General features: G+C 50.6%; 2 protein-coding genes across 2 annotated transcripts; one reads left to right on the top strand and one right to left on the bottom strand.

The window, feature by feature from the left end:
• Positions 1 to 899: 899 nt before the first annotated feature.
• On the bottom strand, positions 900 to 1656 carry GPANK1 (G-patch domain and ankyrin repeats 1; the record flags this gene model as incomplete). Its single annotated transcript, XM_033086794.1, has 2 exons — positions 1276 to 1656; positions 900 to 1200 (listed from the first exon to the last, which is right to left on the bottom strand). Coding segments are annotated over exons 1-2 (519 nt in total), but the record flags the coding sequence as incomplete, so codon positions are not given.
• A 67-nt stretch (positions 1657 to 1723) lies between these two features.
• Positions 1724 to 16422, top strand: CSNK2B (casein kinase 2 beta). The gene is made up of 7 exons (XM_033086795.1): positions 1724 to 1833; positions 2084 to 2167; positions 2250 to 2352; positions 2441 to 2556; positions 5482 to 5557; positions 11094 to 11283; positions 16257 to 16422. The coding sequence occupies exons 2-7, from the start codon at positions 2096 to 2098 to the stop codon at positions 16345 to 16347; spliced, it is 648 nt and encodes a 215-aa protein (XP_032942686.1). The 5' UTR covers positions 1724 to 1833; positions 2084 to 2095; the 3' UTR covers positions 16348 to 16422.
• The last annotated feature ends 937 nt before the right edge of the window (positions 16423 to 17359 follow it).

Here is a 17359-nt window from a genome sequence, read left to right as displayed (position 1 = left end):
CGCCCAACACGGTTTAATTTTTCTTCAGAGCCCCCAGACTCATTTTGAGGATTCTTTCAGAGTTGAGGAGGGGTCTTCGCTCGTTTTCGGGGTTTTCTCAGCCTTCTTTGGGGTCCCACACCCCGAGCAGCTCCGGTTCTGCCACATCTGAGGGGAGCTCAGGGCTGGGACCCCTCCCCAGCTCGGGGGGAGCTCCAGGGTGGGGGGCGATGCCGGGGGTCGCCCCAAAATTTCTTCTCCCCACCCTCGAACGAGCCGCTCGGGGGTCCCGGGAGGGTCTGGGGGATCCTGGGAGGGCCTGGGGGTCCCGGGGGTCTCACCGCGGTGGCGGCGGTTCCCGCGCCGGAAGTCGCCTCAGGGGCAGCCGGAAATCGCCTCAGGAGTGGCCGGAAGTCGCCTCAGGGGCAGCCGGAAATCGCCTCAGGAATGGCCGGAAGTCACCTCAGAAGTGGCCGGAAGCCGCCTCACGGGTGGCCGGAAGTGCAGTAGAGTGAGAGCGGAAATGGCGTCATGCTGTTTTGTCGCCCCCTGGCGGCGCGGAGGACCGAGTCGGCTCTGAACGGCATTAGGGGAGGGGGGCGCCTCCCCCCCCGCCCAAATTCGGGGGTCTCCAGTCCCGGTGGCGCTTCCCCAGACTCACCGCGAAGGGCAGCGTTCCAACCCGAATTCCTCCATGGGGATCTCCGGGGGTGGGGACGGGGGAGGTCTGGGGGGCCTCAGGAGGGGTCGCGCTTCGCTCGGGGCGGGGGCTCGGGAGGATCCCAGCGCTCCATGTACTCCCTCAGCTGAATCTCCCAGGCCCGCTCCGCCGCCTCGGAGCGGGATCGAGACCGAGACCGAGACCGGGACCCCTCCCCGCTGCCCCCTTTTCCCCCCGCCACAGCCGCCGTGTCCCCCGGGCCGAAGTGCGTGACGCGGGCCGGGGGTCCCGGCCCCCAGCCCAGCCCGGCCCGGTCCCTCCGGAGCTCGGTGGGTACCGGCAGCCGCCGCCCGCGGCCGCCCCGGCCCAGGCCGCCGCCGCGCCATCCGGCCCGCAGCAGCAGGCGGTAACCCGGGTTGGACGGGGGGATGTGCAGCGGCTCGGGGGCCGCGGGCCGAGCCCCCAGCCCCAGCAGGTGCGCGGTGGAGCGGCGGTGCCGCGCAGGGGGGTCCCGGAACGAGGTCCCGCAGCTGCGGCAGAAGTGGAGAGGGGCAGAGGAGCTGCGGAGGGGAGACTCCCGTTAACCGTTCATTAATAAATTAATTAATTTTCGGCGGGGTGGGGGTCGCACCTACCTGGGCGGCTCCTCCGCTTCTCCTCTGCGGGGGCTCCGGGCGGGCTCCGCGCCGCTCCCCTCAGCGATCAGGCTCTCGTAGAAGCTCCGCGCGTCCGCCCCGGGGTCGGGAGCGCCCGGGGAGGGGTCGGGGGGCGGCGGGGGCGGCTCCTCCTGCAGCTGCCCGTCCTTCCAGCGCTCGGCCTGGTCCCTGCCCCGGCGGAACTCGATTAGAGACATGGCGGGGGAAATTCGGGGGTACCGGGGAGGGTTTGGGGGTCCTGGAGGGTCCTGGCCGGACACTACAACCGCCACCGGAAGTTGTGAACGGGGGCGGAGGAACCACGTGACGCGCGGCGCGCGCGCTGATTGGTCGATTCGGGCGCGGGACCAAAGTTCGGGCGGAAGCGGCAGCAGAACCCGGCTCTGATTGGTCCGTCCCGATCAGGAGGCGGGATTTAGAGCGGAAGTGTCTCACGGCCGGCGCTGATTGGTTGTACCCGCCGGCAGGGCGGGGCTTAGAGCGGAAGCGGCGGATGCGCGTGCGCGGATCGTGCCCGGAGCGCCCCTAGAGCGGCGGGTGAGGGCCCGGGGGGCTCGGAGGGGCTTTGGGGGAAAAACCCGGGAACTTCGGGGGGCTCCGGTGCCTTTTGGGGATCCTCCAGCGGGGTTCAGCGTCCTTCCAACCCGGGGCGCTGCGCTGGGAGCGGCCGCGGGTGGGCTCCGTGCACTGCTGGGCTCTGAGGGCCCGGAGCGGTTTTGGGGGCGCGCTGAGGGAATTTGGGGAGGGGGTCCCGGTGGGTTCATCCCCCCCCCGTTCCTCCCCACAGAACCCCGGGACCATGAGCAGCTCCGAGGAGGTGTCGTGGATCTCGTGGTTCTGCGGCCTCCGCGGCAACGAATTTTTCTGCGAGGTGAGCTCGGGACCCCCCCAAAAAAACCCCAAATTTTTTTTTCCCCAAAACCCCTCGCCCCTCAAACCCGATTTTTCCGCAGGTGGACGAGGATTACATCCAGGATAAATTCAATTTAACGGGGCTGAACGAGCAGGTGCCGCATTACCGGCAGGCGCTGGACATGATCCTGGACTTGGAGCCCGGTTCGGTTTTTGGGGAGGATTTTGGGGGGCTCAGGGGGGGTTTTGGGGGTCGGGACCCCCGTGCTGACCCCTCTGATCCCCTCCCCAGATGAGGAGCTGGAGGATAATCCCAACCAGAGCGATCTGATCGAGCAGGCGGCTGAGATGCTTTACGGGCTGATCCACGCGCGGTACATCCTCACCAACCGCGGCATCGCCCAGATGGTGCGGGACCCCCGAAACCCACCCCCCAAAACTCCTCGGGACCCCCTGACCCCTCGGGGACCCCCTGACCCCCACCCCGGGACCCCCAGGACCCCCCCGGGATCCCCAAACCCCCTTTGGGACCCCCAGAAACCCCCCCGGGACCCCCTGATCTGACGCCCGGGATCCTCGCTGGGATCCCCAAACCCCCTTGGGACCCCCTGATCTGACCCCCCAAACCCACCCAGGACCCCCAAAACCCGCTGAGACCACCCCAGGGACCCCTCAGGAGACCCCTGGGACCCCTCCCCGGGCTCCCCAAACCCCACCAGGGACTCCCAAACCCCCAGAATTCCCAAACTGCCTGGGACCCCCTGACCTCTCCTGGGACCCCCAGACCTCTGGGACCCCCTTATTCCCCCCCGGGACCCCCTGATCTGACCCCCAAACACCCCCCGGGGACCCCCAAACCCTCGGGACCCCCAAAACCCGCTGAGACCCCCTCTGGGATCCCTGGGACCCCCCTGGGACCCCCAGAACCTGCTAAGACCCCCCCCCCGGGATCCCCAAACCCCCCTGGGAACTCCCCCAGGACCCCCAGAACCCCTCCAGGACCCCCTGACCTGACCCCCCCCAAGCCCACCTGGGACCTCAGAACCCCCCTGGGACTCCTCTCGGGACCCCCAAACCTCCCTGGGACCCCCAGAACTCCCCTGAGACCCCCTGACCTGACCCCCCTGGGACCCCCCGGGGATCCTCCCTGGGACCCTCAAACCCGTCAGGACCCCCAAAACCACCTGGGACCCTCCCGGGGACCCCCAAAACCCCGGGATTCCTAAACTCCCTGGGACCCCCAAATCCCCCCTGAGCCCCCAGAACCTCCCTGGGACCCCCCAGGACCCCCAAACCCACCCCAGAACCCCCCTGGGACCCCCTAGACCCTCCCCAGGACCCCCAAAACCTCCTGGGACCCCCAAAATTTCCCCCCCCAGGACCCTCAAAACCTCCCTGGGACCCCCTGAACCTCCCCAGAACCCTCCTGGGACCCCCAGAACCCCCCTGGGACCCCCAAACTCACCCCAGAACCTCCCTGGGACCCTCAAAATCCCTCCCCCAGGACCCCCAAGAGATTCCTAGGACCCCCAGAACCCCCCTGGGACCCCCCAGGACCCCCAAACCCACCCCAGAACCCCCCTGGGACCCCCTAGACCCTCCCCAGGACCCCCAAATCCTCCTGGGACCCCCAAAATTTCCCCCCCCAGGACCCTCAAAACCTCCCTGGGACCCCCTGAACCTCCCCAGAACCCCCAGAACCTCCCCAGAACCCTCCTGGGACCCCCAAACTCACCCCAGAACCTCCCTGGGACCCTCAAAATCCCTCCCCCAGGACCCCCAAGAGATCCCTAGGACCCCCAGAACCCCCCTGGGACCCCCCTAGACCCTCCCCAGGACCCCCAAACCCACCCCAGAACCCCCCTGGGACCCCCCTAGACCCTCCCCAGGACCCCCAAATCCTCCTGGGACCCCCAAAATTTCCCCCCCAGGACCCTCAAAACCTCCCTGGGACCCCCTGAACCATCCCCCAGGACCCCCAAAACCTCCTGAGACCCCCAAAATTTCCCCCCCAGGACCACCAAGAGATCCCTGGGACCCCCAGAACCCCCCTGGGACCCCCAAACTCACCCCCAGAACCCTCCTGGGACCCCCGAGGGACCCCCAAGCCCTCCAGGGACCCTCAAAATTTCCCCCCCAGGACCACCAAGAGATCCCTGGGACCCCCAGAACCCCCTGGGACCCCCCAGGACCCCCAAACCCACCCCAGAACCCCCCTGGGACCCCCTAGACCCTGCCCAGGACCCCCACATCCTCCTGGGACCCCCAAAATTTCCCCCCCCAGGACCCTCAAAACCTCCCTGGGACCCCCTGAACCTCCCCAGAACCCTCCTGGGACCCCCAGAACCCCCCTGGGACCCCCAAACTCACCCCAGAACCTCCCTGGGACCCTCAAAATCCCTCCCCCAGGACCCCCAAGAGATCCCTAGGACCCCCAGAACCCCCCTGGGACCCCCCAGGACCCCCAAACCCACCCCAGAATCCCCCTGGGACCCCCTAGACCCTCCCCAGGACCCCCAAATCCTCCTGGGACCCCCAAAATTTCCCCCCCAGGACCCTCAAAACCTCCCTGGGACCCCCTGAACCCCCCCCCAGGACCCCCAAAACCTCCTGAGACCCCCAAAATTTCCCCCCCAGGACCACCAAGAGATCTCTAGGACCCCCAGAACCCCCCTGGGACCCCCTAGGACCCCCAAACCCACCCCAGAACCCCCCTGGGACCCCCTAGACCCTCCCCCAGGACCCCCAAATCCTCCTGGGACCCCCAAAATTTCCCCCCCAGGACCACCAAGAGATCCCTAGGACCCCCAGAACCCCCCTGGGACCCCCAAACCCACCCCAGAACACCCTGGGACCCCCTAGGGACCCCCAAGCCCTCCAGGGACCCTCAAAATTTCCCCCCCAGGACCACCAAGAGATCCCTGGGACCCCCAGAACCCCCCTGGGACCCCCAAACCCACCCCAGAACCCCCCTGGGACCCCCCAGGACCCCCAAACCCACCCCAGAACCCCCCTGGGACCCCCTAGACCCTCCCCAGGACCCCCAAATCCTCCTGGGACCCCCAAAATTTCCCCCCCAGGACCCTCAAAACCTCCCTGGGACCCCCTGAACCCCCCCCCCAGGACCCCCAAAACCTCCTGAGACCCCCAAAATTTCCCCCCCAGGACCACCAAGAGATCCCTAGGACCCCCAGAACCCCCCTGGGAGCCCCAAACCAACCCCAGAACCCCCCTGGGACCCCCCAGAACCCCCCTGGGACCCCCAAACCAACCCCAGAATCCCCCTGGGACCCCCCAGGACCCCCCCTGACCCCCCTGTTTCCCCCCCCCCAGCTGGAGAAATACCAGCAGGGAGATTTCGGGTACTGCCCTCGGGTGTACTGTGAGAACCAGCCCATGCTGCCCATCGGTACTGGGATAAACTGGGAGGGACTGGGGAGGGACTGGGGGGAACTGGGAGGGAGTGGGGGGGATTGGGAGGGACTGGGCAGGACTGGGAGGGGCTGAGGAGGAACTGGGGGGGGACTGGGATGAACTGGGAGGGCACTGGGAGGGAGTGGGGGGGATTGGGAGGGACTGGGGGGAACTGGGAAGGACTGGGAGGGACTGGGATGGGACTGGGGGGGGATTGTGGGGAACTGGGAGGGACTGAGGGGGGACTGGAAGGGCACTGGGAGGGACTGGGAGAGGATTGTGGGGAACTGGGAGGGTACTGGGAGGGACTGGGGAGGACTGGGGTGGCACTGGGAGGGAGTGGGGGGGAACTGGGAGGGACTGGGATGGACTGGGGGGGACTGGGGGGGGGACTGGGCAGGACTGGGAGGGGCTGAGGAGGAACTGGGGGGGGACTGGGATGAACTGGGAGGGACTGGGAGGGACTGGGGGGGACTGGGGAGGGGATTGGGAGGGACTGGGTTGGACTGGGGGACACTGGGAGGGACTGGGGGGCACTGGGAGGGGATTGGGAGGGACTGGGGGGTAACTGGGAGGGACTGGGAAGGACTGGGGAAGGACTGGGGAGGAACTGGGGGGGAGTGGGGGGGGACTGGGCAGGACTGGGAGGGACTGGGATGGACTGGGGGGGGACTGGAAGGGACTGGGAGGGACTGGGAGGGGATTGTGGGGAACTGGGAGGGTACTGGGAGGGACTGGGGAGGACTGGGGTGGCACTGGGAGGGAGTGGGGGGGAACTGGGATGGACTGGGGGGGACTGGGAGGGGCTGAGGAGGAACTGGGGGGGGACTGGGGGAAACTGGGAGGGACTGGGGGGGACTGGGGAGGGGATTGGGAGGGACTGGGTGGGCACTGGGAGGGACTGGGTTGGACTGGGGGACACTGGGAGGGACTGGGGGGCACTGGGAGGGGATTGGGAGGGACTGGGGGGTAACTGGGAGGGACTGGAAGGGCACTGGGAGGGACTGGGGAGGAACTGGGGGGGCACTGGGAGGGACTGGGATGGACTGGGGGGGCACTGGGAGGGACTGGGAAGGACTGGGGGGGCACTGGGATGGACTGGGAGGGATTGTGGATGCACTGGGGGGAACTGGGAGGGACTGGGGATGAACTGGGGGGCACTGGGGGAGACTAGGGGGGAACTGGAAGGGCACTGGGAAGGACTGGGGGGAACTGGGAGGGACTGGGGAGGGAACTGGGAGGGACTGGGACGGACTGGGAGGGGATGGGGGGGACTGGGAGGGACTGGGAGGGACTGGGACGGACTGGGAGGGACTGGGGAGGGAACTGGGAGGGACTGGGGAGGGAGTGGGGGGGCAATGGGAAGGACTGGAGGGGAACTGGGAGGGACTGAGGGGGAACTGGGGGGAACTGGGAGGGACTGGGAAGGACTGGGATGGACTGGGAGAGGTTGGATTTTTTTGTATTTTATTTGGTGTGGGGTTTTTTTTGGGGTGGGTCAAGTGGGGATTATTCAGATTTGTATTTTTGGGGTGGATTATTTAGGATTTATTTCATGTGGGGATTATTCAGATTTGAATTTTTTGGGGTGGATTATTTAGGATTTATTTCATGTGGGGATTATTCAGATTTGGATTGTTTGGGGTGGATTATTTAGGATTTATTTCATGTGGGGATTATTCAGATTTGGATTGTTTGGGGTGGATTATTTAGGATTTATTTCACATGAGGATTATTCAGATTTGAATTTTTTGGGGTGGATTATTTAGGATTTATTTCATGTGGGGGTTATTCAGATTTGGATTTTTTGGGCTGGATTATTTAGGATTTATTTCATGTGGGGATTATTCAGATTTGTATTTTTTGGGGTGGATTATTTAGAATTTCTTTCACACGACAATTATTCAAATTGGAATTTTTTGAACCGGATCACTTGGAAATTACCCAAATTTGGATTTTTTGGGGTTTATTTCGCGTCAGCTTTTTCTGGGGTGGATTATTTAGGATTTATTTCATATGGGGGTTATTCAGATTTGTATTTTTTGGGGTGGATTATTTAGGATTTATTTCATGTGGGGATTATTCAGATTTGAATTTTTTGGGGTGGATTATTTAGGATTTATTTCACATGAGGGTTATTCAGATTTGTATTTTTTGGGGTGGATTATTTAGGATTTATTTCATGTGGGGATTATTCAGATTTGGATTTTTTGGGGTGGATTATTTAGGATTTATTTCACATGGGGATTATTCAGATTTGAATTTTTTGGGCTGGATTATTTAGGATTTATTTCATGTGGGGATTATTCAGATTTGAATTTTTTGCGGTGGATTATTTAGGATTTATTTCATGTGGGGATTATTCAGATTTGGATTTTTTGGGCTGGATTATTTAGGATTTATTTCACGTGGGGATTATTCAGATTTGGATTTTTTGGGGTGGATTATTTAGGATTTATTTCATGTGGGGATTATTCAGATTTGTGTTTTTTGGGGTGGATTATTTAGGATTTATTTCATGTGGGGATTATTCAGATTTGTATTTTTTGGGGTGGATTATTTAGGATTTATTTCACATGGGGATTATTCAGATTTGTATTTTTTGGGGTGGATTATTTAGGATTTATTTCATGTGGGGATTATTCAGATTTGAATTTTTTGGGGTGGATTATTTAGGATTTATTTCATGTGGGGGTTATTCAGATTTGTATTTTTTGGGGTGGATTATTTAGGATTTATTTCATGTGGGGATTATTCAGATTTGAATTTTTTGGGGTGGGTTATTTAGGATTTATTTCACATGAGGGTTATTCAGATTTGGATTTTTTGGGGTGGATTATTTAGGATTTATTTCATGTGGGGGTTATTCAGATTTGAATTTTTTGGGGTGGATTATTTAGGATTTATTTCAAAGGGGGATTATTCAGATTTGAGTTTTTTGGGGTGGGTTATTTAGGATTTATTTCATGTGGGGATTATTCAGATTTGTATTTTTTGAGGTGGGTTATTTAGGATTTATTTCACGTGGGGGTTATTCAGATTTGGATTTTTTGGGGTGGATTATTTAGAATTTCTTTCACACGACAATTATTCAAATTGGAATTTTTTGAACCGGATCACTTGGAAATTACCCAAATTTGGATTTTTTGGGGTTTATTTCGTGTCAGCTTTTTCTGGGGTGGATTATTTAGGATTTATTTTGTTTGAGAGTTATTCAGATTTGGGATTTTTTGGAGTGGATTACATGGAGATTATTCAAATTAGGATTTTTTGGGCTGGATCATTTACAATTTCTTTCACATGGCAATTATTCAAATTGAGATTTTTTTGAGGTGAATTATTTAGAATTTCTTTCACATGGGAATTATTCAAATTAGGATTTTTTGGGCTGGATCATTTACAATTTCTTTCACACGACAATCATTCAAATTAGAATTTTTTAACCCGAATCGCTTAGAAATCACCCAAAATTGGGATTTTTTGAGGTGAATTATTTACAATTTCTTTCACATGGCAATTATTCAAATTGTAATTTTTTTAACCCGAATCGCTTAGAAATCACCCAAAATTGGGATTTTTTGGGGGTGGATTATTTAGGATTTATTTTGTTTGAGAGTTATTCAGATTTGGGATTTTTTGGAGTGGATTACATGGGGATTATTCAAATTAGGATTTTTTGGGGTGGATTATTTAGGATTTATTTCATGTGGCAATTATTCAAATTGAGATTTTTTTGAGGTGAATTATTTAGAATTTCTTTCACATGGGAATTATTCAAATTAGGATTTTTTGGGCTGGATCATTTACAATTTCTTTCACACGACAATCATTCAAATTAGAATTTTTTAACCCAAATCACTTAGAAATCACCCAAATTTGGGATTTTTTGGGGTTTATTTCCTGACAGGTTTTTTTTGGGTGGATTATTTACAATTTCTTTCACACGACAATCATTCAAATTGTAATTTTTTTAACCTGAATCACTTAGAAATCACCCAAATTTGGGATATTTTGGGGGTGGATTATTTACAATTTCTTTCACACGACTATCATTCAAATTAGAATTTTTTAACCCGAATCACTTAGAAATCACCCAAAATTGGGATTTTTTGAGGTGAATTATTTACAATTTATTTCACATGGCAATTATTCAAATTGTAATTTTTTTAACCTGAATCGCTCAGAAATCACCCAAAATTGGGATTTTTTGGGGTTTATTTCCTGTCAGGTTTTTTTTGGGTGGATTATTTACAATTTCTTTCACACGGCAATCATTCAAATTAGAATTTTTTAACCCGAATCGCTTAGAAATCACCCAAAATTGGGATTTTTTGAGGTGAATTATTTACAATTTATTTCACATGGCAATTATTCAAATTGTAATTTTTTTAACCTGAATTACTTAGAAATCACCCAAATTTGGGATTTTTTCGGGGTGGATCATTTACAATTTATTTCACACGGCAATTATTCAAATTAGAATTTTTTAACCCGAATCGCTTAGAAATCACCCAAAATTGGGATTTTTTGAGGTGAATTATTTACAATTTATTTCACATGGCAATTATTCAAATTGTAATTTTTTTAACCTGAATCACTTAGAAATCACCCAAAATTGGGATTTTTTGAGGTGAATTATTTACAATTTATTTCACATGGCAATTATTCAAATTGTAATTTTTTTAACCTGAATCACTTAGAAATCACCCAAAATTGGGATTTTTTGAGGTGAATTATTTACAATTTATTTCACATGGCAATTATTCAAATTGAGATTTTTTTGAGGTGAATTATTTAGAATTTCTTTCACATGGCAATTATTCAAATTAGGATTTTTTGGGCTGGATCATTTACAATTTCTTTCACACGACAATTATTCAAATTAGAATTTTTTAACCTGCATCACTTAGAAATCACCCAAATTTGAATTTTTTGGGGTTTGTTTCCTGTCAGGTTTTTTTTGGGTGGATTATTTACAATTTCTTTCACACGACAATCATTCAAATTAGAATTTTTTAACCTGAATCGCTTAGAAATCACCCAAAATTGGGATTTTTTGAGGTGAATTATTTACAATTTATTTCACATGGCAATTATTCAAATTGTAATTTTTTTAACCTGAATCACTTAGAAATCACCCAAAGTTGGGATTTTTTGGGGGTGGATTATTTACAATTTCTTTCACACGACAATTATTCAAATTGGAATTTTTTAACCCGAATCGCTTAGAAATCACCCAAAATTGGGATTTTTTGGGGTTTATTTCCTGTCAGGTTTTTTTTTGGGTGGATTATTTACAATTTCTTTCACACGGCAATCATTCAAATTAGAATTTTTTAACCCGAATCGCTCAGAAATCACCCAAAATTGGGATTTTTTGGGGTTTATTTCCTGTCAGGTTTTTTTTGGGTGGATTATTTAGAATTTCTTTCACACGACAATCATTCAAATTAGAATTTTTTAACCCGAATCGCTTAGAAATCACCCAAAATTGGGATTTTTTTTTGCTCTGCCCCCTCCCCACCCCCCAGGGCTGTCGGACATCCCCGGTGAGGCCATGGTCAAGCTCTACTGCCCCAAGTGCATGGACGTTTACACGCCCAAATCCTCGCGGCACCACCACACCGACGGCGCCTACTTCGGCACCGGCTTCCCCCACATGCTGTTCATGGTGCACCCCGAGTACCGCCCCAAGCGCCCCGCCAACCAGTTCGTGCCCAGGTCAGACAGTTTGGGGCAAAAAAACCTGAAATTACAAAAAAAACCCCAGGAAAAACGGGGTTGGGATGGCGGAAATCGGCCCAGAAAAGGCTGGGAAAAACGGGGTTGAGATGGTGAAAAACGACCCAAAAATTCCATTAAAAGTGGGATTGGAATTGGGAAAAGCGACCCCAAAATCCCAAAAAAATCCTGTAAAAAATGGGGTTGGAATGGTGAAAAGCGACCCCAAAATCCCAAAAAAAAACTGTAAAAAATGGGATTGGGATGGTGAAAAACAGCCCAGAAAAGGCCAGAAAAAATGGGGTTGGAATTGGGAAAAATGATCCAAAAAATTCTGTAAAAAGTGGGGTTGAGATGGTGGAAAACGACCCTGAAATGCCAAAAATAATCCTGTAAAAAATGGGGTTGGAATTGGGAAATACAGTCCTGAAAATCCCAGAAAAAATGGGGTTGAGATGGTGAAAATTGACCCAAAAAATCCCGTAAAAAATGGGGTAGGGATGATAAAAATCGACCCAGAAAAGGCTGGAAAAAATGGGGTTGAGATGGTGAAAAATGACCCCAAAAATTCCATTAAAAATGGGGTTGGAATTGGGAAAAACAACCCTGAAAATCCCAGAAAAAATGGGGTTGGAATTGGGAAAAATGATTCCAAAAATCCCAGAAAAAATGGGGTTGGGATGGCGGAAAACAGCCCAGAAAAGGCCAGAAAATATGGGGTTGGGATTGGGAAAAATGACTCAAAAATCCTGTAAAAAATGGGGTTGGAATTGGGAATATGATCCCAAAAGTCCCACTGAAAATAATCCAAAAATTCTGTAAAATATGGGGCAGAAATTGGGAAAAATGACCCCAAAAATGCCAGTGCAAACTCGGGCAGCGGCTTCCCCCACATGCTGTTCATGGTGCACCCCGAGTACCGCCCCAAGCGCCCCGCCAACCAGTTCGTGCCCAGGTCAGACAGTTTGGGGCAAAAAAACCCGAAATTACAAAAAAAACCCCAGGAAAAACGGGGTTGGGATGGGGAAAATCGACCCAGAAATCCCAAAAGAAAAACCAGAAAAAATGGGGCTGAAATTGGGAAAAATGACCGAAAAACCCTGGAAAAAATGGGGTTGGAATTGGGAAATACAGTCCTGAAAATCCCAGAAAAAATGGGGTTGAGATGGAGAAAAACGACTCAAAAATTCCATTAAAAATGGGGTTGGAATTGGGAAGAATGACCCAGAAAAGGCTGGAAAAAAATGGGGTTGGAATTGGGAAAAACAACCCTGAAAATCCCAGAAAAAATAGGATTGGGATGGTGAAAAATGATTCCAAAAATCCCATTAAAAATGGGGTTGGAATTGGGAAAAATGATTCCAAAAATCCCGTTAAAAATGGGGCAGAAATTGGGAAAATGATCCCAAAAATCCCAGTGAAAATGAGCCCAAAAATCCTGGAAAAAATGGGGCTGGAATTGGGAATATGATTCCAAAAGTCCTAGTGAAAATGAGCCCAAAAATCCCGTAAAAAGTGGGGTTGGAATTGGGAAAAATGACCCTGAAATCCTGTAAAATATGGGGTTGGAATTGGGAAAAATGATCCAAAAACCCTGGAAACAATGGGATTGGAATTGGGAAAAATGATCTAAAAATCCTGTAAAAAATGGGGTTGGAATTGGGAATATGATCCCAAAAATCCCAGTGAAAATGACCTCAGAAATTCTGTAAAATATGGGGTTGGAATTGGGAAAATTGACCCCAAAAATGCCAGTGCAAACTCGGGCAGCGGCTTCCCCCACATGCTGTTCATGGTGCACCCCGAGTACCGCCCCAAGCGCCCCGCCAACCAGTTCGTGCCCAGGTCAGAGAATTTGGGGCAAAAAAACCTGAAATTACAAAAAAAACCCCGGGAAAAACGGGGTTGGGATGGGGAAAATCGACCCAGAAATGCCGAAAAAAATCCCGTAAAAAATGGGGTTGGGATGGCGGAAAACGATTCCAAAAATCCCATTAAAAATGGGGCTGGAATCGGGAAAAATGACCCCAAAAATTCTGTAAAAAATGGGATTGGAATTGGGAGAAATGACCCAGAAGTGCCAGAAAAAATTCTGGGGAAAATGGGGTTGGGATGGTGAAAATCGACCCCGAAAAATCCCAGAAAAAATGGGGTTGGAAATTGGGAAAAATGACTCAAAAAATCCTGTAAAAAATGGGGCTGGAATTGGGAAAAATGACCCCAAAAATTCTGTAAAAAATGGGGTTCAGATGGTGAAAAACGACCCCAAAAGCCCAAAAAGAACCCAGGAAAAATGGGGCTGGGATGGGGAAAATCGACCCAGAAGTGCCAAAAAAATTCTGGGGAAAATGGGGCTGGAATTGGGAAAAATGACCCAAAAATTCTGTAAAAAATGGGGCTGGAGTTGAGAATATGATTCCAAAAATCCCAGTGAAAATGAGTCAAAAACATGGGAAAATCGATCCTAAAAATCCTGTAAAAAATGGGGTTGGAATTGGGAAAAATGACCCCAAAAATCCCATTAAAAATGGGGTTGGAATTGGGAAAATGATCCCAAAAATCCCAGAAAAAATGGGGTTGGGATGGCAAAAATCAACCCCAAAAATCCTATAAAAAATGGGAGTGGGATGCTAAAAATCGAACCCAAAACCCCGTAAAAAATGGGCCCAGAAATTGGGAAAATGATCCCAAAAATTCACAGTGAGAATGAGCCCAAAATTTGGGAAAATGATCCCAAAAATCCTGTAAAAAATGGGGTTGAGATGGTGAAAAACGACTCAAAAAATCCTGGAAAAAATGGGGTTGGAATTGGGAAAAATGATCCAAAAACCCTGGAAACAATGGGATTGGAATTGGGAAAAATGATCTAAAAACCCTGTAAAAAACGGGGCTGTAAATTGGGAATATGATCCCAAAAATCCCAGTGAAAATAATCTAAAAATTCTGTAAAATATGGGGTTGAAATTGGGAAAATGATCCCAAAAATCCCAGTGAAAATGAGCCCAAAAATCCTGGAAAAAATGGGGCTGGAATTGGGAAAAATGACCCAGAAAAGGCTGGAAAAAATGGGGTTGAAATTGGGAAAAATGATTCCAAAAATCCCATTAAAAATGGGGTTGGGATTGGGAAAAATGATTCCAAAAATCCCAGAAAAAATGGGGTTGGGATGGCGGAAAACAGCCCAGAAAAGGCCAGAAAAAATGGGGTTGGGATTGGGAATGTGATCCCAAAAATCCCAGTGAAAATGAGCCCAAAAATCCTGTAAAAAATGGGGTTGGAATTGGGAAAATGACCCCAAAAATCCTGTAAAAAATGGGGTTGGGATTGGGAAATACAGTCCTGAAAATCCCAGAAAAAATAGGATTGGGATGGTGAAAAATGATCCAAAAATCCCATTAAAAATGGGGCTGGAATTGGGAAAAACGACCCAGAAAAGGCTGGAAAAAAATGGGGTTGGAATTGGGAAAAACAGTCCTGAAAATCCCAGAAAAAATAGGATTGGGATGGTGAAAAATGATTCCAAAAATCCCGTTAAAAATGGGGCAGAAATTGGGAAAATGATCCCAAAAATGCCAGTGAAAATGAGCCCAAAAATCCTGGAAAAAATGGGGCTGGAATTGGGAAAAATGACCCAGAAAAGGCTGGAAAAAATGGGGTTGGAATTGGGAAAAATGATTCCAAAAATCCCATTAAAAATGGGGTTGGGGTGGGGAAAAATGACCCTGAAATGCCAAAAATAATGCTGTAAAAATGGGGTTGGAATTGGGAATATGATCCCAAAAATCTCAGTGAAAATGAGCCAAAAACTTAGGAAAACAACCCTGAAAATCCAGTAAAAAATGGGCCCAGAAATTGGGAAAAACTACCCCAAAAATCCTGTAAAAAATGGGGTTAGGATGGTGAAAAACGACCCAGAAAAGGCTGGGAAAAATGAGGTTGAGATGGTGAAAAATGACTCAAAAATTCCATTAAAAGTGGGATTGGAATTGGGAAAAGCGACCCCAAAATCCCAAAAAAATCCTGTAAAAAATGGGGTTGGAATGGTGAAAAGCGACCCCAAAATCCCAAAAAAAAACTGTAAAAAATGGGATTGGGATGGTGAAAAACAGCCCAGAAAAGGCGAGAAAAAATGGGGTTGGAATTGGGAAAAATGATCCAAAAAATTCTGTAAAAAGTGGGGTTGAGATGGTGGAAAACGACCCTGAAATGCCAAAAATAATCCTGTAAAAAATGGGGTTGGAATTGGGAAATACAGTCCTGAAAATCCCAGAAAAGATAGGGTTGAGATGGTGAAAAACGACCCAAAAAATCCTGTAAAAAATGGGGTTGGGATTGGGAAATACAGTCCTGAAAATCCCAGAAAAAATAGGATTGGGATGGTGAAAAATGATTCCAAAAATCCCATTAAAAATGGGGTTGGAATTGGGAAAAATGAGCCAAAAATCCCATTAAAAATGGGGTTGGGATGGGGAAAATCAACCCTGAAATGCCAAAAAAATCCTGGGGATAATGGGGTTGGAATTGGGAATATGATGCAAAAATCCCAGTGAAAATGAGCCCAAAAATCCTGGAAAAAATGGGGCTGGAATTGGCGAAAAATGACCCCAAAAACCCTGTAAAAAATGGGGTTGGAATTGGGAAAAATGACCCAAAAGTCCTGTAAAAAGTGGGGCTGAAATTGAGAAAAATGACCCAAAAATCCCAGTGAAAATGAGCCCAAAACTTGGGAAAAACAACCCCAAAAACCCCGTAAAAAATGACGTTGGAACTCTGAAAAACGACCCCAAAAACCCCGTAAAAAATGGGCCCAGAAATTGGGGAAATGATCCCAAAGTCCCATTTCCCCCCCCCAAAATCCCCATTTTCCCCCCCCAAAACCCCATTTTCCCTCCCAAACCCCATATTTTCCCCAAAATCCATACTTTATTCCCCAAAATTCACTTTTTCCACCCCAAAATTTTGATTTTTTGCAGGCTCTACGGGTTCAAGATCCACCCCATGGCCTACCAGCTCCAGCTCCAGGCCGCCTCCAACTTCAAGAGCCCCGTCAAGACCATCCGCTGAGGGACCCCCAAAATCCCCCCTGGGACCCCCAAAAATCCCCTCAGAACCCCCCAGACCCCGGAACCCCCCTGTGACCCCAAAAAAAAAAAAGATTTGGGCTGAAACGCGGCGGTTTTGGAGTTTTTATTTGGAGGATCTAGGCCGCGATTCGGGCCTAGCTTTGGGATTTCGGGGTGGTTTTGGCGTGTCTGAGCTTTTTTTTTGAGGTGTTTGAGCAGTTTTGAGGGTGGGTTTGGGTTGGTTTGGTGAAATTTGGGCGGTTTTGGGGTATTTTGAGTGGTTTTGGGAAGTTTTGGGTGAGGACTTGAGGTATTTTGGGTGGGATTTGGGGCCTGCTCATGAGGATTTGGGGACACCTCGAGCATTTTCAGGGCCTGGGTTTGGATAATTTTGGGCCGATTTAAGGCATTTTTTGACACTCCCGAGTGGTTTTGTGGCTCTTTGGGAGGAATTTCAGGGAATTTCGGTGGTTTTGAAGCATTTTAAGGAGTTTTGTTTATTCCGGGGCACTTTGGACTGGTTCAGGCAGGTTTTGGGGCTGTCCCAAGCCAATTTTACGTAGTTTGGGGCGGATTTGGCGCATACCTGGACGGTTTTAGTGACGCTTTCGGCTGTTTTGAGATCCCTTTGCCGCATTCCCGGCCCTTTTTCCTGCATTTTGGGGCAATTTCTGCCGATTTTGGGGCATTTCGGGGCCTTTCCGCGCGGGCCCGCCCTGTTCCCATGGCAACGCCGCCATTTTTGTCCCGCCTCCATTTTGTCCCGCCCCCATTCCCATGACAACGCCGCCATTTTGTCCCACCCCCATTTTATCCCGCCCTCGTTCCCATGACAACGGCGCCATTTTGTCCCGCCTTTATCGCCATGACAACACCGCCATTTTGTCCCGCCTTCATCGTCATGCCAACGCCGCCATTTTGTCCCGCCCCCATTTTGTTCCCGCCCTCGTTCCTATGACAACGGCGCCATTTTGTCCCGCCCTCATTCCCATGACAACGCCGCCATCTTGTCC

Source organism: Catharus ustulatus, unplaced genomic scaffold (genome assembly GCF_009819885.2).
Source record: "Catharus ustulatus isolate bCatUst1 unplaced genomic scaffold, bCatUst1.pri.v2 scaffold_148_arrow_ctg1, whole genome shotgun sequence".
Taxonomy (NCBI): domain Eukaryota; kingdom Metazoa; phylum Chordata; class Aves; order Passeriformes; family Turdidae; genus Catharus; species Catharus ustulatus.
This window is presented reverse-complemented; position numbering and strand designations above follow the sequence as displayed.